General features: G+C 47.4%; 1 protein-coding gene across 3 annotated transcripts in view; it reads left to right on the forward strand.

The window, feature by feature from the left end:
• The window catches only part of LOC135921087 (nicotinate-nucleotide pyrophosphorylase [carboxylating]-like), a 29,597-nt gene extending 9,962 nt beyond the window's left edge, over positions 1-19,635 (forward strand). For 2 of the 3 annotated variants that reach the window (XM_065455412.2, XM_065455410.2), the window contains exons 2-5: positions 8,541-8,800; positions 15,195-15,476; positions 16,525-16,656; positions 18,841-19,635. In XM_065455412.2, the coding sequence (XP_065311484.1) occupies positions 8,546-8,800; positions 15,195-15,476; positions 16,525-16,656; positions 18,841-19,041 (870 nt within the window). In that variant the 5' untranslated portion in view covers positions 8,541-8,545 and the 3' untranslated portion in view covers positions 19,042-19,635. Of the gene's footprint in view, positions 1-3,912; positions 4,284-8,540; positions 8,801-15,194; positions 15,477-16,524; positions 16,657-18,840 lie in introns of those variants that run through there. The other variant, XM_065455411.2, reaches the window with a different exon arrangement.
• The last annotated feature ends 329 nt before the right edge of the window (positions 19,636-19,964 follow it).

A 19,964-nucleotide genomic window follows, 5' to 3' on the forward strand; every position in this document is an offset into this window, starting at 1 on the left:
AACTCAACTTCCCGGTTCCGTCGTGGGAGACGCCCACTCCATGAGAGCCCAAAGCTCTCGTGGCCTGCAGGACCTGAATAAAGTTGATTTCCTTCCTTCCTTCCTCTTGCCTGAAAAAGCAGCGGCTTCTGCACCTGCCGTCAGGTTTTCATTTCTCCGCCTTCATGTTCTGGTTTCTCTGCTTTGTGTTCTTGCCCAGTATAGCTCATGCCTTCGAGTGTACGCAGCGAGCTCTGCAAAACGCCCCTGCACGAATACTGAAACGAACAGCGACCTTATTCGTGGCAGATACAGCTGATGTGTCGAAGGCTTTTTAAATATATTGTGGATGTGATTGAATCGCTTTCCCCATTTACTGCAGTCTCGCATTACCAGTCCCGCACTCGCATGTGGCAACGCAAGAGAAATTTATATATGTTCCAATTAACGATCGAACTTGCGAAAGCATATCTCATATTATCGCAAAACTTCTTTAAGAAAAAATATTCTAGAATCAAGATTTACACAGATCAGTTTAAGCTTTTCAATTATAAATATCCTTTCTCTAGGAGCCTCCTCTCTTGGAAAGTGCCACAGGGATATTTGCTCAAGCGTAGAGGAATTTGTAATTGCTACAATGAGATTGTCTTGAATTCTTAAACATCTTATTTTTGTTCGTTTCCTCCAGTAGCTTGACCAATTTTTAGTATTTCATAAAGATTGCCTAATTTCACCCAAACTTTAGCCAATCCCCCACAGTGGGTGCGCGCCATCGCATAAGGAATACCATACCATACCATACCACAAGCGCTACTGGTATGCTATGGTATGATATTCCTTATGCTAGTTTAATTTTGGTAGATTTTTGTAGTTTGTAGTTTTTGTAGTTTTTTTGGTAGTTTAATTTTGGTAGTAATTTTGGTAACACTGCTAGTTTAAAGTTTAATTTTGGTGTTTGACAACGTAATCGGGTAAAGATGACTCTCTGATACTCTTCGTCTTCATCTAGTTTGCGCCTGCTGCTTGTCGAATACGAACTTCCACCGACTCTGCCCAATTTTCTTTGTACTGTTGCTCAAGCACGTCGGGAGGAAAAAATGTGCCGCGGAGTGGTTGGCAAAGCACCTGAACACAATGAACACCTGCGTGAAATCGAGCACACTGGGCCGAGTCCGCCGAGCGCGGGCTCACGTGTTGTGCCTTACTTTTCGAGAGAAAAAAAAGTATACGCGTGCAAAGGCTGCCTGTGTGACGTAACGCTTCCTTATAGTTTATTTCCTTCCGCCATTGTTGTCAACTACACGCAGATGGATTTCAAAGCCTCTGCCCCCCCCCCCTTCCCAGTGTCCTTCTCTCATTCTCTCTCTAGAAAAGGAAAAGAAAAGAGAAAGAATGACATCTAAGAAATGAAAAAGAGAGCCGAGGAAGCCAGGAAAACTTACTGGCGCTGGCATTTTGCCTGTACTTCATTTCTCTCTCTCTCTCTCTCTCTCTCTCCCCTTTTTTTCTTTTTCGTTCGCTCGGGCCTCACTGTGCGTTCACGAGCTCATTCTTCTTCGCATGCATATCAACTGGTTTCACTTTTTATCTTTTTCACAGCGGCCTAGCAATTGTGGTAGTCCTATATAGTCTCGGTGTTCGACGGATTCCTACGATGCATGCAGTCGACGTACGTGTCTGTTGTAGTAAGGCAGTTAGATTGCAACGCAGTCGCAGCGACAATGTTCAAAACACCACATTGTTCAACCATGTGCGAAACTTACGCAAAATCATTGGGCAAAACGAAAGTTAAGAAACAAACGATCCAACCTCGTAGCTGAAGGAACTGGCACTAACTTGGCCAGCTGTCAACTTTATTATGAAAAAAAAATGTATCCGTTTCTTTTAAACTCGTCCGTTCCGACATTTGCGGGAACGCAAACTTCTATTCTTGTTCCCTTTGGACGCATTGCTATTTCTTTTTATTCACGTACCCTGAAGGCGTTTTCCATTTATTACGTAGGGTAGTACGTTACAGTAAGGCAAATGTGCAGTCGTTAAAACTAAATTATGGGGATTTTACGTGCCAGAACAACGATCTGATTATGATGGACGCCGCAGTGGGGAACTCCGGAAATTTGGACCACTTAGGGTTCTTAAGCGTGCACCTACATCTAAATACTCGGGTATTTTCGCTCCCATTGAAACCCGGCCGCCGTGGCCGGGATTCGCTCCCGCGACCTCGTGCTTAGCAGCCCAACACCATGGCCACTAATCAACCACGGCGGGTAAAAAAGTACAAAGCCTCGCCTGTCCCCCACTCCGTCCGAGGGGCGGACAACGCCGAATGCCATCGTAGCTATTGCTCGTGGGATTCGAACGCGGGCCCTTGCCACTGTGCGCAGCCGTCGACAGCAACATTAATGAAGCAAAATTGCATCTAGATAAACAACCGCGTATACAAAACTAGAAATAGTAAAATGTGGTGGAAATAAGAATTAGAATACAATTATTTATTCATTAACAAACTATTCAGCTTTTGCACTATGTGCTGTGGTTTAATGTGGGCACAACATCGAGTGGTACATTATTCCAATGACAGATGGCAAAACGTAGTGGTGAGTGTATCATAAGGTTAGTACGCCTGAGCTGAGCTTGGACCTTAAGAGGGTGATCTAGGCGCGGAAGCACATGCGGTGAGCAGGCCGTATAGAAGACGTCGTGAACGACGAGTGCTTGTGACAAAGCTTTTTGAATTGCTCAGATAACAGTGCAGGCACTCTGCGTCGCTCAAGTAACGGAAGGTTTGGCGACGCTTTGTTAGCCAGTGATGCTGTAGTGACGTAAATAATTTCTCTTTATAAACCGCGGGCAGCGTTATTTTGAACGGACTCTAGTTTATTAATGAAGTACGCGTGATGCGGGTTCCGAAAATTCTATTTTAGAGTGAACCAGATAGCGGCGTGCCATAAAGTGCCATTGTGTCAATAGTGCGAGGCCCGCACGTGTCGTTACTGTGCTAAGCCAGATCCCCCCCCCCCCCCAAAAAAAAAAATCTGACAACTCGTCGCCAGGGCCAAGAGGGCAGTCGAAACCAGAGGGTTCCTGCACTAAGAGCCTTCCCACCTCAGTGTGATACCGGACTGTTTCGTATAATAAACGTTTCTTTCTTTCTCTCTCTCTCTCTCTCTTTCTGACGTAGATCGTTACTGGCTACTGTGCTGCTCCGAAGCGGTCAGTTTAACCTACAGTCCGATGCTTCATACGTAGTCCCCCGTAATGAGATGTAAAGCGTTCGCTCTCCATCACCCTTTCAACCAATCTCTCTCTCTCTCTCTCTCTTGCTCGCTCGTTCGCTCGCTCATGCGTTTATTACGCTTTGTTATCCCAGATGGACTAGGAAGAACGGAAAAACACCAACTGCGCTTAATTTCTCTGCAGATATGCTCTAGCTGCGCTGATTGTCCACCATGGCATGCTAAATATACGCCGGCTCTAGACAGGTTGCCGTAGTTAGCAGCAGTCAGCTCTCGGTCAATCCTCAGAAGGCGGATTAACTGGAAGTGTCGAATAACGATGTCTCCCTTGCTGGCCCCGGAATAGTTCAGCTCGAGTGCTACAGTTACGATGGAGGTCCACGGCAGGGCATTCCCCCTGCCCTTCGGAGACAACTGCTCACCGCATTCTCTCTAGCCCTTTCCCTCTTTCTTCTAAAACACACGCACACGCACGCACCCATACACGCACACATATACGCACACGCACACACACACAAGTCAAAGGTCAATGTATTGTTGTTCCTTGCGCCTGCAAACGTTAGATAGAAACGCGTCCAAACCCCCTTCAGCAGCCGATAAGGGCTCGATGACCCTGAAGCCACAGAGGGCGGCACGAATTCAGGGGGTCGTGCGACCTCGGACGGGCACCCGCCACTCGATCAAAGAACGGAAGTTCCCAATGAGCAGCACCGGAAGTGACAGAGGAAGCAACATTAAAGCCCCGCACGCCCCTTTTTGCTGCCGCATATACGCGTTTTGCTTCACGCCTTTCACGCGTTCAGCTTCCACCGGATTCCTCGTTCCGCAGCGCCCCCAAAGACCCACGGTCGTCTCCCCTCCGCTGGCCACGTTCCTCCCTGTCAGACGTCACTTCTCCGCTGCGCTCGCTCCAAGCTGAAGTCAACGCGGGAGGAGCAAAATAATACAGGACCAACAGTTTCGCTCGGGTCGAATCGTCGGACGCTTTTTTTTCTTCGCGCAGCCAAGGCTTTCTCCGGCGTCAAACTCGGCCGATTTATTTCCTTCGTCCCCGTGTCTTCCTATCAGGTGAGCCGTCCCTGTATTATCTGTCTAGTGTGTCTCGCGGTCTAGACACGACGGTGACTCGGCAACTCTGTGCGTCGCCCTTATAAGCGTTATCGCCGCGTGCTTGCGGGCGCGCGAAACTCTCACTCGTATCTAATCGCCGCGAGAACTGAGTGTGTAAATGCGGCGCACCAAGGACTCGGCGAGTCCGGCAATCTGCTTGGGGGCTGCCGTAGGTTATCTCGCTCGGTCGGCGACGAACTGGCCTGCTGATTACTGAGAAAACGCCGAGCGAGGAACATCGCGAGGCTGTGCGAAGAGCTCCCCGCGTAATTTCCCAGCACATCTTCGTTTCCTCGCGTATTAACCTTCGTTTTGTGCATCCATAGTCCCCGCCGCAAAGCCCTTGTGCTTGCCTTGAGCAGCGCCTGGGTATGATGCTATGAGAACAAGTGGCAGAAATCGTGTCAGGATGAGTGTCAAAGTCGAGCAATAGCTTCCCTGTATAGCGCCTGCCGAAATACGTATCGGTTATAGCTATATCGGTTAGCGCTTTAAGGAGTATGTATGCTACGTGACGTCACATTGCCCTCTTAGTCGGCTCCCGTTACAAACAACATTGAAGTCATTTTGACGTCACCTTACGTTACGTTCGTAGTGCGCTATTGCTGCGTTCCGGGAGCACTTATATTTCTCGCAAGATCAAAAAGAAAGATAAGAAAACGTGAGTTGAAGAACAATCTTTCATGTTCTTCTATGCTGTAATTTGGACGTTCTTCATCCGCTTTCGTGCTTGATAAAAATTTGCCTGCCTCTCATCAGCAGGCTGCTTTAGCTTGATACGATTGACTTGACTCTGATTTTACCCATTCAAATACTGGTGAAGCGCCAAAATGCTATCATGAGAAAACAGTGGGATCAATTGGAATGCAATTTGTTACATTTGAGAGATAAAGCCAAAATATAGCAACAGCAACGAGAAAAAATTTAGAAGTTGGTGCTCATACTATTGCGAAACGTTGCCCAAAATCGGCAAGCTGAAACGTTTTTGAACCACCAAGTGTAGATGTCCGTAACTCTGCGCCAAAGGGCAGGTAGCGCAGTTCTATAGTGTGCATTTGTTAGAAAATCTAAAATGGGCACATTTGATATAGGTATTTACAGCTTAGATGAAGTTATGACAATGCGTATACGACGGTTTTGCGAAAGTACCATTGACAAATTAGCTATATATTTCGGCACGATGTATAATGCATCAGCTTTTGTCCGCTTTATATTTATTATTAGGATCTACTTGACAGACTCGTGCACGGCACCATTATTTATTACTGCACTAAGGAATTGAAAACTTGTAACATCAGTTAATTTCTTTCTTTCTTTTTGCAATTTTGCACAAATTTTGTAAAATAACTGCCTAAATAAGAAATCTGTTTTCTGTTCGGACACACACACAGGCGCGTGCTCATATCTACAGGGAGATTATTTTTAAGTTTTATGGAATGTTTAAGGATAGCCTGTTGTAGATAACCTAATGTAGTCTTTGAGCTCGATTGCTCAGAGAGGTGGACATGACTTGCACGAGAAATCGAGACATATCCAGTTAATTAACAGAAATCCACTAATTGCATTTGAATTAGTTACTTTGAGGTACACATTGCAGTTTACGAATAGTATCCGGTGAGTTTGCAAGGCGTATCCACTTGAAATGAATTTGCAGAATGACGACAGTTTAGAGATAGGCGCCATCAAACGCCGTAAAAATGCACCGTTGTTCCGCTTACTTCTTTTTTTTTCCTCTTTCTTTTTTTTAACAAAACGCTCTTGAATGTTCCTTCTGTAAGGTTGCTTAGTGTTTTCTTTCTCTTCTTTTCTTTCGTTCCTTTATATAAACATGTTTATTTTTTCCGAGAGTGCCATTTTCTGCCACTACATTTGTTCTCTCTTTCAGAGAGACGATAGTTCACTGACCTCCAACAGAGAAGATAATCCCCCTCCTCTCCCCACCCCCCTCCCGTCTTCCAGGCCCCTTCCACGGAAAAAGGTACAGCGACACGTCAATAACCGGCCGATACACGACGCTACCTCACATTCCTTCACCGACATTGAATAGCAACACTTCTGTTTTCAATTCTACACCCTCGCCTCTAACACACCCTCGTTCGTTGCCTCGTCCACCTACATTACCCCCTCTCCCCTTTAGAAGACCCGTACTATGCCGAGGAAAGCGTATGGTCGCCTCGAAGAAAAGTCGAATTGTCGAAACGTTGGCTCCGGCTTCCACCTTGTTCTCGTTTTGCCCATCGTCTTGAATTTTCAGCGCCTGGCTTCCCCGCGTTTTACCTTTTTATGCATTGAAGCACAAAAGCAACTGGAATGCGCTTGCATTTCGTTCCACGCTTTGGGAAATAATGCCTTGAAACTGGTGTCACCCTGGGAATTCATTTTAAGTGGATACGCCTGGCAAGCTCTCTGGCTACAATTCGTAATTGCGGTATGTGCCGCAAAGTAAATAATTAAGAAGTTAATTAGTATATTTGTGTTAGTTGAATATGTGGTTCGAATTCCCCTGCTAGTAATGTCATCCTCTTTGAATAATATAGCTCAAGAACAGGAATTACGCTATCTGCCACAGGCGATTTCTAAAATTTTCATAAAACTTAAAGATGATTACCTTGTATATGTACAGGTAGATGGTATTTTCTTGTCAGCACCAATTAAAAAAAAAAAGAGGCCCGTGGCACATAACACAATATTCTAAAGTACTCATGAGGGGGACATTATTTATTTATTTATTTATTTATTTATTTATTTATTTATTTATTTATTTATTTATTTATTTATTTATTTATTACACTGTCGGGGCCACTGGCATTACAGAGGGGAGTGGGGAATTAGTTGAACGTAAGTTATGCGCAATAGCATCAGCAAACAACCAAAATATACTAGTATGACTATGCAATATTGGCGGATAACGAACCAGAGTACGTAAATATTATTTCTAATTCTCCAAACTACATAATTGAACGACCATTACATAAACCGATGTCCATAAGAGACGTTAATAAGCAGAGTGCACACTTCACAGTGAGAAGCGCATTCAAACCACAGTTATGAACACAGGGAAAACAAGAATACTTAAAACGAAATGTCGCGTAAGGTTTGTCTAAAACGGTTGGGATCACTTTCGGAGGCCACAGTTACGGCAAGGTGTTTCCACTCACCAGCTGTCTGCGGGACAAATGAGTGTAAGAAGGAGGGTGATCTACAAGATGGAATACCAACTTTGTGTCGGTGATCAAGCCGAGGTGATATGTAATCTGATGCCGAAAGAAGCTCGTTTCGTAGTACAGGAGGATGCTATACCTTACGAAAAAAGAGAGAGCCCCAAGAGTTTACGCCCCTGTTGCTAAGGGTGTTAACTGTAGGTTAGGCTTCAGTGTGCTGATGCTGGTTGTCCCGTTGGAGAATATGAATCGTGGTTAATTGTTCTGCACCCTTTCCGCTGAATAAATTAACTTATTTTAATTAGGATACCAAACTGAGGCGGCGGATTCGAGTTTAGGCCGGATAAGTGTTTTATAGAGCGAGAAGTTCATAACTCGAAGGGCCGCTCAGCGGCGTTCAATCGGACATTAATGTTTTCGCATTCACTACTTATAAGTGCTTAGGTTTCCACGGATTTTTTTGTGAATTAATATGATATATCTTGATCGTTTGCTCACAAAAGGTGGGCAGCGTTCATTAGTTTTGTCACACCCGCATTTATTGTCCTTCACGAAAGGCAAACCTGGGCGAGAAATCGGGTTTAACCCTATTTTCAGAAATTTCGTTCGGGGTGCAGAAATCGACAATTGTCGGGCTTTATACCTGAAAACGAAGGACCCTATACATGCATATGACATCGCGGAGACTGCAGCCACACCTTTTATCTACTTTCGTCTGTAGATCCGCGCACGTTCTAATAAGATATGCCTAATCGTGCGAAAGCGCGAAGCTGCTGCTTATAGATTCGTTTCGTCTTTCAGTGGTCCTGTTGCTGCGCCGTTTTCTTTTCTTTTTTTTTTCTAGAAGAAAGGCGAATTTTCTCCGCGCGTATTTTACCAAACGGCGCTCAGGCCCCACTGTAAAGCGCCGTTCAATATATACGTTCAACTGCAACGCAGGGCAGAACAAGACGTTCCAGTGGCGGTGGCATATCTTATGCTGTTGTTGTTGTCGTTGTTGTTGTTGTTGTTGTTCAAGGAGAGAGACCAACCTCGACAGCGCGTGCGCGTACAGGGTCAATGGCGGCGTCTCTGCTCAACCCCGCGGTGCTTCAGGACCTGGCGCTGAGCTGGCTCCGCGAGGACCAGCCCAGCCTCGACGTGGGCCTGTACGTGGTGGGCGACGCCGACTGCACCGCCTACCTGTGGTGCAAGAGCCCCGGCGTGCTGGCCGGCGTGCCGTTCGCCAACGCCGTCCTCTCGCAGCTGGACTGCGACGTCAAGTGGCTGCGCAACGAGGGCGAGTGGCTGCACCCCGTCGCCAAGGTGGCCGAGGTATACGCGTGCGCCCTCTCGCTTTCGCCTTGGAAGCCGTGCAGCTTGAGCGAGGTTTCCATTTGGCTGAGTGGGTCCTAAGTGTGTGCTGAGAGAGAGAGAAAGAGAGAGGGAGGGATAGCTCTTGAATGAATTCAACGCGGAGAACTCTGCCGGCGTGTGTATAAACTCGCCTACATGTAACTCCGCATGGGTGAGGGGATGACGGGTTGAAAAGCCCCAGGTAAGCTAGAGATAGCTTACTTATATAGATAGAGAGAAAGAGAATACGGGGGGAGGGGGGTCTGAAGAAAGAAAAGAGTGCGGTGAAGAAGGTGGACTGGGTACTTACATGCAGATGCTCGATGCATTACGTTCTAAATGAAGGTGATGCAAGAATAAAGTTCGGTCATTCCATTGTGTATATAAAATTTCTTAAGGCTTCTCGAGCAAGCCATTGTCCCGAAGATGAGGGAACAAGCGTAAGGCCTGCTGCTGCCTGGAATGACAACGTGTCGGAGCTAACGTGCTTCTTCTCGTCACTGGTGCCGGATGCGTGCATATAAGCAATCGTGGCCAAGCCGTAACACTGGTCATTGTCTAATTTTCTCGTCAGTACGATTTCAACAGGACCTGTACCGGAGACGCGTGCACCGTGCTCGCGGATGTAACGCACATCCCACACAGTGACGTTCAAGATCTTTAGCGCGTAGTGCATGGCGTCCGAGATCATGCGCGATCATGGAGGCTACGTGTCGCGGGCACAGTCTCTTATAAAAATTACTAGAGGGTACTCTCGCGGTAGTCTCTGCGGGAGCCAAAAAAGTATAGCGGTTCAGCCAGGTCTGGAATGATACGGAGTGCAAGGATTTGTCTAAACTTCGTACTTCTGGCAGGCACGTACCCAGGATTTTTTTTCTGGGGGGGCCCACCACCTCCATCATCATCATCGTCATCATCATCATCAGCCTGTTTTATGTCCACTGCAGGACGAAGGCCTCTCCCTGCGATCTCCAATTACCCCTGTCCTGCCGCCAACCGATTCTAACTAGCACCCGCGAATTTCCTTATTTCATCGCACCATCTATAGTTTTCTGCCGTCTTCTACTGCGCTTCCCTTCTCTTGGTACCCATTCTGTAACCCTAATGGTCCAACGGTTATCTAACCGGCGCATTACATGACCTGCCCAGCTACATTTTTTCCTCTTGGTGTCAATTAGAATATCGTCTATACCCGTTCGCTCTCTGATCCAAACCGCTCTCTTTCTCTCTCTTAACGTTATGCCTAGCAATCTTCGTTCGATCGCTCTTTGCGCGGTTCTTAACTTGATCTCAAGTCTCTGCCCCATACGTCAGCACTGGCAAAATGCACTGAGTGCACACCCTACTTTTCAATAATAATGGTAAGCTCTTATTCAGGAGCTGACAATGTCTGCCGTATGCGATCCAACCTATTTTTATTCTTCTGTGAATTTCCTTCTCATGATCAGGGTTCCCTGTGATTAATTGACCTATATAGGTAAACGAACTCCTTCACAGTCTCTAGTGGCCGACTGGCTATCCTGATATCTTGTTCCTTTGCCCGACTATTTATCATTATCTTCACCTTCTGCATATTAATATTCAACCCCACTCTTACACTCTCTCAGTTAAGGTCTCCAATCATTTGTTGTAACTCTGCATTGTTGAATAGAACAATGTCATCGGCAAACCAAAGGTTGCTGAGATATTTGCCGTCGATCTGTACTCCTAAGCCTTCCCAGTTTATTAGCTTGAATTCTTCTAAGCACGCAGTGAACAGCTTTGGAGAAATTGTCTCACTGTCTGACCCCTCTCTCTATAGGTATCTCCCTGCTTTTCTTGTGTAGAATTAAGGTAGCTGTAGAACCTCTGTAGATATTCTTACGCGAAGGACGAGTCAGTAAGACGAGAAACTATTTACAGATTATATTTACAACAATGGTTGCAGCGCTGACCGGTTAGATTCACAGCGCGAGCCCACTTCGTTCTTCCTCCTCTTTTCTGGAGTGATGGCGCCCACGCGCCTCGTTCAAACAAACAAATACCACACGCATGTAGCAATATTTTCCAAGATTTTTACGTGAGCGTTCTGTACTCCTTGATTACGTAGTGCCTCTATGACTGCTGGTATCTCTACTGAATCAAATGCCTTTTCGTAATCTATATAAGCCACGCAGAGAGGCTTATTGTACTCTGCGGATTTCGCTATAACCTGAGTGATGACATGGATGTGATCCATTGTAAAGTATCTCTTCTTGAAGCCAGCCTGTTCCCTTGTTTGACAAAATGCAGTGTTGCCCTTATTCTATTGGAGATTATTTTGGTAAATATTTTATATAATGCTGGGAACGAGCTAATGGTCCTATAATTTTTCAATTCTTTAACGTCTCCTTTTTTGTGGATTAGTACAACGTCTGCATTCTTCCAGTTTTCTGGGACCCTTGCAGTCAATAGGCACTTCGTACAAAAAGCCGCCAGCTTTCCAAGCATTATGTCTCCTCCATCTTTGATTAAATCGACTGTTATTCCACCTTCTCCTCCCGCTCTTCATCGTTTCATTTCTTGCAGGGCTCTCCTGACCTCATCGCTAGTTATAGGAGAGTTTCTGTATCCTGTTCATAACTGTTTCTAAGTGAGGTATCGTGTCTCCTCTGAGTACTGTATACAGGTCAGCTTAGAATTTTTCCGCTGCTTTTACTATATCTTTGAGACTGCTGATGATATTATCTTTTAGTGTATACATCATGGTTTGTCCCAAGCCAGGTTTCTTTTTTACTGATTTCAGGCTGCGTTCATTTTTTACGGCTTCTTCAGTCTTTCTCAAGTTATAGTTTCGAATATCAGTTATTTTCGCCTTGTTGATCAGTTTTGACAGTTCCGCGAATTGCGTAACGCTGTGATGCTGCCAGTCCCATACAACCGCGTAGAGCGCAGGACTGCGATTCTAGACGTACTGCGCTCGCTGCGAAAGGTTAGAAAAACACCCACACAAGAACAGCAGAGAAGTGGCTACGTGAGTACGGTTCGACCGATAACTGTAGAAGCGTCATTCAAAACAAGTAATTGTTCTCCACTGCCGGCGGCGTTTTCTCTACTTCCTTTTTAAATAAAAAGATGTTGATCCATAAATATTCTCATAAACAACGGTTAACTTTTTTATTATTCGCTTTTGCTTGCAGTTTAATTGTTGCCTTGGCTCTCTAATTTAGTAGATCGCTTAATTTCTCAACTGCTTGCGATTTTTGTTTCCAGTTGCCAATTCCGCACGAGAAGTGCTATACAATTAGGGAAAAACAGACGAGGTAATGGGCGACAGTCATCTTGCTTATGGGTTTAAGGGTTATTGCAGGGTTTCATGATGGACGCACTTTCACGTTATTTTATTTCCCACCTTATCTAGCCCATATCACGTGTATATGGTTGCGGGCATCTGCCAGCCTCGCGGTGAGCCGTAACTCAAGGAAATAATGAAACAAAGGGAAAAGTTAAACGCAATTGGCATTTTCTCCGGCCGCAACTCGTTCCCCGAGAGTGCAGACCAGCTCAGTAACAGCCGCATCCCTTTCCTGGCCCCAGGATCAGCCTAAACGTTGAACTAACAAAAGCAACAGCTATGCGCGTGACGGTTGAATAGATGGTGACAACTGAACGCATCTCGGTTTAATTGCACGGGTGCGGAATCTATGAGAAAACTGTCCTTCACATTACAAGAGATGCCGATAACTACCGCCATCTAAAAGGAGTGAAAAAGGCAGCGTAATGCTGACCGATGAACAGCTGCCAAGTCTCAACATTGATCTGGCGGCGCTTTAGGAATGTGTGAGAAGTGGTGGCGTGGGTGGAGTGGGGAGGGGGGGGGTTATGCCACTTGATTTCGGGGGGGGGGGGGGCCGGGCCCCCCCGGCCCCCCCCCCCCCCTGGGTACGTGCCTGACTTCTGGTTTCAAACGGTTTTGTGTCTCGGCAAATTGATCAGTTTCAACAAAATAGCAAGTCTTGTTGCTGGGCTAGTTGGTTAATGGTATAAAGTACTATTAAAAGAGTGCAAAAAGAAAAAAAGGGAGAGACACGGACAGATAGTGTAGTGTTCAGACTTGGTCGTGTCCTTTTCTTTCGTGAGCTCGTTTAATTTTATTTTATAGCGACAAGATATAGCGCTAAACATGCCAGAATTTACAAATGATAATGCATCTTCCTTTGCTTTCATTGGTTCGCAAAGGTAAGATCACTTAGAAATTTATACAATGTAAAACGTGTACGACAGGAAGAACATCTCGGGCCACATGCACAAAGATCAGACACATTCGTGTAGTGGCCACAATTCCCATACAGTATCTGAACGAGCGCAGTGCCAGAGTTAGCTCGTGTAAGTTTAGTAGGAAAGTCCGTGTGTTCGCAAGGGAGTGTCGATCGCATAAGGTGGCTTCTATGTACAAATATTTGTTTGTTATACGTAACTGAAATCCGACTAAAAAATTTAGGACTATTCGATTTCTCAACCAAACTTGATTACCGCAGAAGCTGCCGCCGCGAGTGCCAAAGCAACAGTGAACGTCGTCACAAATAGGTTTGCAAGTATATATGACACTGAAATGTGTATAACCCGCAAAAGCTGAGTGCACTAGCCAAGCGTCGTCCAGAACACAAGAAAATACTTGGCAGTGGAGAGACGTGACACAGCGCCACCATCGTACACAGAGTGTAAACTTTTCGGCCTGAAAGCTCTCGCCGGACATGAAAAAACGTGCGTCTGAAAGAGCTGACGGTGTTCGGCGAAGAACAGGCCCGTTCGAGTACGAATACGGGCAAAAGATCCAGACAACGCTATTCGCTTTAATAGGGCATGAAGGGAGCACGTAAATGAATCCGGTTTACTAAAGGAATGATGTTCTCGAAAGAGTACATTTGTTACAGTGATGACATTTAGGTTACGTTTGTTGTTGCATGGCGTAATTTCATCGAGAACAGAGCCGGCAAGCAGCACGTCTGCAGGGGTAGTACAGATGGCTATACAAGCATATAGGCCGACTAGACATATGTGTGCTTTTCTGTTTTGAGCCATGTCGGGCGATCACGTGGTTTCTTCCGTCAAATGGAAGTCTGCCGGGACGTCTGTGGAGGAAAGCGCTTCTGTTGTAAAAGAAACGCATTCGTGGATGCTTTCAGACAACCAACCGTTATGAAAGAGACTGACGCGAGAGGCTGACGCACCAAGCACGAGCTCCATAGACCATGCAGAGTGCGTGGTTATGGCAGGATCATCTTCCTTTCCCTCTTTGTTTTTTGTATTTTAGTTGTGTCAATTAGCACTGTATGCGCTCGCTCCCCGGCACCTTCACCCACTCATGCAAATCGCCATTGCGGTACTGACGGCAAATAATTTATGCATAATATTATTTTATTTATCGACTGATTTCTTTTTCTATTATCTACCGCCGCAACGAGTTGCCGAGCCCGGTACTGGCATGCGTCGTCGCCCGACCGCTCGCGAATAACTAGCGAGAAGAATGAAAACTGAAATTGACTACTACAAAAGAAAAAAAGAAAGAAGCATAAGAAAATAATCAAATAGAAGCAGATGCAGTGCACATTTTGAAATTATGTGAAGGAAAGCTTTCGCGAGGCGATTATAAAAGGTTTGATTAAACCCGCACGACCCACGTGACCGACAAGTCGTCACGGGGATCGGCCCATTTTTTCACCGCACTCCCTCCAAGATCAGCCCAATTTACTATTTCACTATAACCAGGGTCGTCGGCGCGCATTACTTGACGAAAAGCCAACCGAACAGACAAACAAAACCCCGGGGTGGGGGGGTGGCGAGTGGGGAGGGGAAATGGCATAGGAAGGTTCGTTTTAATAAAGCAATAACGTGCTTCAAGGTCCACTTTTACTGCACTAGGAATATTTAGGTACCGTTTGTCGTTGGACCGCATAACTCCAAGGAGCACAGCGGCAGCCACCGGGAACCTATGTATAGAGGCAGCACAGACCGGGTTATACACAAAGCTATTTAAGTTACATGAGTGCTGTGCTGCGCTATTCGAAAAAACAACAGCAGCCACTGCGGTCAGCAAAGTCACGAGAGGGTTCGCCTAGACAGCTTCGCTTTTTCGAGATGCAAATTTCCGCGTCCTCCTTTCTACTCCTGTGTACTCCTTCGACTCTTACCTTCTTGGCGCGCGCGCGATAGACAGTAGAATCAGAGATGTACAAAAACAAAGTTCCCAATAGGGGGTCATAAAATTTTGCTTATTGGAATTCATCGAGGGTTTCTTCTTTTTTTCTTTTTCAACCTAGATAGGACATTAGGCAGTGTAACAGCAGGAGCTTGGTGGCGCAACCCGCCGCCCCGTTCCAAAGGGGCACCCCGCTCACAACATCCGTCCGCGCAGGTGACCGGCCAGGCGCGGCGCGTGCTGCTCGCCGAGCGCGTGGTGCTCAACTGCCTGGCGCGCGCCAGCGGGGTGGCGTCGTCGGCGCGGCGGATGCGCGAGGTGCTCAACGGCATGCACTGGGACGGCGTGCTGGCCGGCACCCGGAAGACGACGCCCGGCTTCCGGCTGGTCGAGAAGTACGCGCTGCTGGTGGGCGGCGCGGACACGCACCGCTACGACGTCGCCTCCATGATCATGCTCAAGGACAACCACCTCACCTCGGTGGGCTCCATCGAGAAGGTGCGTGCGTGTCTATATAGCGGCGATCGCCACTGCGCCCGAGTTGTCGGTGGACTTTGGGAGAGTAAGAAATCACCGCCGACCCACTCCTGCGAAGGTGGTTGGTCAGCGAAGCTGTAGACGTGTTGCGCCTAATGTATAGGGCAACTTGTCAAACACCGATCCCATGGTGCGCGCCCATTGAGCACATTGCTCTTCAAAGTGATATATGAGACAAACACAAGAGTCAATGCAGTTTACAAAACCTTTATTTTCTTTATTACTTTGAAATGACTGATATAACTGTTTTGTGGTCGCTATGATACACACTGATGTCTTCCGTTCTTATTTGACAAATGTTTGTGGCCAGAGATAAATAGATGCACGACACCCAAACCGCCGTGGTTGCTTAGTGGCTATATATGGCGTTGGGCTGCTGAGCACGAGCGACGTCGCGGGATCGAATCCCGACCACGGCGGCCGCATTTCGATAGGGGCCAAATGCGAAAACGCCCGTGTAGTTAGACTTAGGTGCACGTGAAAGAAACCCAGGTGGTCCAAATGATACCGGTGCCCCCCACGGCGTGCATCATGATCAAATCGTGGGTTTGGCACGTAAAACCCCTTAGTTTAAAATTTAATTTTGGCAGGTGTTTAGGACTGTCACGCCATCTTTAGATTTCACTGCTCGCAGCACACTGTAAGCTATCAAGATGCCAAGGAAAAGTAGCTCTCCAATTTGGAACTGCACAGAAGAGCCACAGATCACTACTTTTGTTCGGTGGATCACTTTAGTCAGCTACTGATTGGTCGTTAGAAGCGTATTCGTCTTTCTTGAGCAGTGGGACAGCTGATTTACCCGATCATTCAGATTATTCAAGTCTGTTTATGGCCAGTTGTCGTAGTAAATGAGCACTCAACGAGTTGTGCGGCGAGTGCATGGGGCTCGAAGATAATCCGGTCGAACCTGACCAAACCTTTGGTATGTGGTCACTCTAGTCTTTTCTTTCTTTCTTTTTTGTGCATTTCTCTGCGTCTTCACTTGCGCGGTTCACCCAATATGTCGCAGGCTGTCCGCATCGCCAAGAAGATGGGCGGCTTCACGCGGAAGGTCGAGGTCGAGTGCCGCTCCGTCGAGGAAGCCCAGCAGGCCGCCAGGGCGGGGGGTGACATCATCATGCTCGACAACTTCGAGGCAAAGGTTCGTTGCTCAGCAGTCTTGCATTGCACTGTGGAGGAGCTCAGGCCCATTTGATGTGTGGATCACTAACATGTATTTACTTTATCGCGGGGCGCGCTACAATTTATTGGGGTGCAATGCTCGCTGCTGCCCGTGTCGCTGAACGTTTCAGGACTTGCGCTGCCCCGACTGCTGGTTGCGAACACGTAGTTGGTTTGGCGCGCGCTGGCCAAGATTTAATAACGTCGTGCCTAATCTGTGTGAGCCGTACAGTGACAAAGAGTTGGGATGGCGCTATAAAATCGACTCCACATAATATAACGATTATAGTAATTATTCCCCTTTAACCGTCTCAAACCTGTATTGTGAGTTGCAGGAAACGCTGTATCAAGGAGCGGCGGCGGATGGGGAGGCGAGAGAAGGAGCTCGGGGGTGAGAGGTCCCGGCTCTTGATTAGTTCCTACTATCTGTAGGGTACTCTAGTCTAAACATCAACATAGGATCACCTGCTACTCTGCCCCTAACAAGGCCATCACCACCGGAATTCAATTCTGACGATCTTGCGCCGAGAAACAAAGACCATATATATATATATATATATATATATATATATATATATATATATATATATATATATATATATATATATATATATATATATATATATATTCGTTCAGCTACAGGTGGCTGCAAGGAACACTTTTTTTCGTGGCTGTCGTATAATTCGAGAGACCCGGCCATAAGTGTATAAGTGTCGCGACAGCTATAGCCTTGGATTAACATAAGCTGTAAGCATGCACCTGGGAGGTCGCTGTCGACGCTGTCGCAGACTCATTTGGAGAGCACCGCCCTTTCACACATTTAAGTCTTATCCAATAAGTGTGCCTCGTGCGCGTGGAGATGCACAGTGTGCTAGCTGTGCATCGAGGCGAGTGTATGGCGTGCTTATTCGCATACGCCGCTTCTCTTGGTGCCTGCTGCTGCTCGATACTTAATCTCCCTCGGTCCATGCTACCTGCCGCAGTATGTGTCTTACATTGCGCTTGCCCTTGATCTAGCCTAGCCTACAGAAAGACATGTAAAACCCATGCACCGTCAACATTACAACAGCGCACGATGCGAAGGTGCCTACAGCAGCCATGACTCGAGCAGCTTCTATAGCCACTGATCTACTCTTATCCCTGCTACTTTCTCCTTACTTTCTCGAGCTCTGGCTTCCTCGTGTTTTCACGCTCCTGGCCACGTAGCCATGGCGTGGTACAATCAACACTCAGTGAGGCAGATTTATGCCACGGGAAAATGTGCTCTTAGAGCCCAGCTAGGCGCCCGTTCCTGCGGCGAGCGTTGGCGTCCCTCGTAACCGAGCGAGCACAGCGAAGGATCAAAGAGCGAACGCGGAGCGCAGCGGGGAATGAAGGACGGCGATAGCGGAGAGAGCACGAAAAGGAAAGCAGAGGAGGAAGGCGCAGCGGAACCATGAGGCGGAAAGCGGAGAGGAGGAGGGTATGGCGAAAGCCTGAGAAGAAAAGCGTAGTACCGCGCAAGACGGACTCTGCGGCGACGATGGCTACGAGATGACGCCAGAGTAGCACGCGTTGTCCACCGATGATGCCACCGATACCATATATATATGGAAACAAAACGCTGCATGAGCAGAGGTCGGTTTGCAGCGGCTACTGTGAATCGCGCCCAAACGCCACCCCCGCGCTGCCTTTCGCGATCTCCCGATTAGAAAGTCAGTCGCGCGACACTGAAAACGCGTATGATACGTAGAGCTGCACTCAAATTTCGAATTAGGAAGTATTGTAATCGTAGGTGTATTTTTTCTTTACATCTTGCGGAGATCAAACGGCTCTAGTTATTTTCAAAAAGAATTACGATTAATATTTCAGCATTTTAAAGCACCGTGAGTAACAATGCGCGAGACCATGCATGTCTGTCAAAACGTCTAAGTGAGCCAAGCGCGCTTGCGTTGGCACGCGTCTTCGTAGATGCAGCCCGGCATTCCTCGCGAGGCGCTGCAATCGCAAGGCACGCCGGCGAGAGCTTTCGCGCGCAGTTGTAAACGTACGCGTAGTTTGGCCTTAAAACGTCATAGGATTCCTCTTGCTAGCGTGCAGCTCGTCTACACGTTGTCATAGACGCGTACATGCGATGAGAAGGACCGTCATCAGCGTTCGCACTGATCCAGGTGTTTCCGCGCAGGACTTGTCGCCGGCGGCGCAGAAGCTGAAGACCGAGTTTCCGGGCGTGCTTGTCGAGGCCTCGGGAGGCATCACTCCCGAGAACGTGACCCAGTACGCTGTGCCGGGCATCGACATCATCTCCTCGAGCATGCTCATCCAGGGCTACCCCACGGTCGACTTCTCGCTCAAAGTGCAGCCGCCGAAGAAGCCCGAGTGCTAACAAGTCGCAGGCGCGGATTGAGAGAGAGACGATCACGCATGCGCGTGCTCACCTCTTGCAACACTAGTGTAGCGCGAACAGCACGAGAACACACGAAGTGCACATGAACACACAAAACACCCGCCGTGGTTGCTCAGTGGCTATGGTGTTAGGCTGCTGAGCACGAGGTCGCGGGATGGAATCCCGGCCGCGGCGGCCGCATTTCGATGGGGGCGAAATGCGAAAACACCCGTGTGCTTAGATTTAGGTGCACGTTAAAGAACCCCAGGTGGTCGAAATTTCCGGAGTCCCCCACTACGGCGTGCCTCATAATCAGAAAGTGGTTTTGGCACGTAAAACCCCATAATTTTTTTTAATGAACACACAAAGACGGCGCTGTGTTCGTGTGCTCCTCTGGTGACTTCTTGTTGTTTGCGCCAAACAAGTATTCGAAGATGTAATACTAATAATCCCGCGTTGCGGCATTGGCGGTCAACTCTCTCGGTCCGGAAAAATGCAAGCCCAAAATGAAGACCTTCTCGCTATTGATTTTTCTCAAGCGACTGCGAGATTTCATTTTTTTTTTCTCAAATAAAACATTCGTGTATGCGCATACCGCGACTATTTCTCAAATGGTTCAACGTTACGTATATACAGCCACGAAGACGAATGGCTGAGGTCTGACTTCGCGGAACTCTGGCCGCATAGACAGACCATTGCGTTGCCCCAATCCCACCAATCATATTTGGACCTCCAGTATGCCAACACTACACTCTAAGAAGAATTCCGGGGAAAACGGGAGTAACTGCGCAGTTTGTCCCAAATAGGGCGCTTTCGTCCCTCAAGAGAGTAACTGCATGAATGTGCGTGCCGTGTGCAAATTTTGGAGAGCAAGTGTTTAGTCCCTGGTCGGAAAGAGAGCAACGGGAGGACGAACGGCAACA

The sequence above is a fragment of the Dermacentor albipictus genome, chromosome 2 (genome assembly GCF_038994185.2).
Source record: "Dermacentor albipictus isolate Rhodes 1998 colony chromosome 2, USDA_Dalb.pri_finalv2, whole genome shotgun sequence".
In the NCBI taxonomy this organism is placed as follows: domain Eukaryota; kingdom Metazoa; phylum Arthropoda; class Arachnida; order Ixodida; family Ixodidae; genus Dermacentor; species Dermacentor albipictus.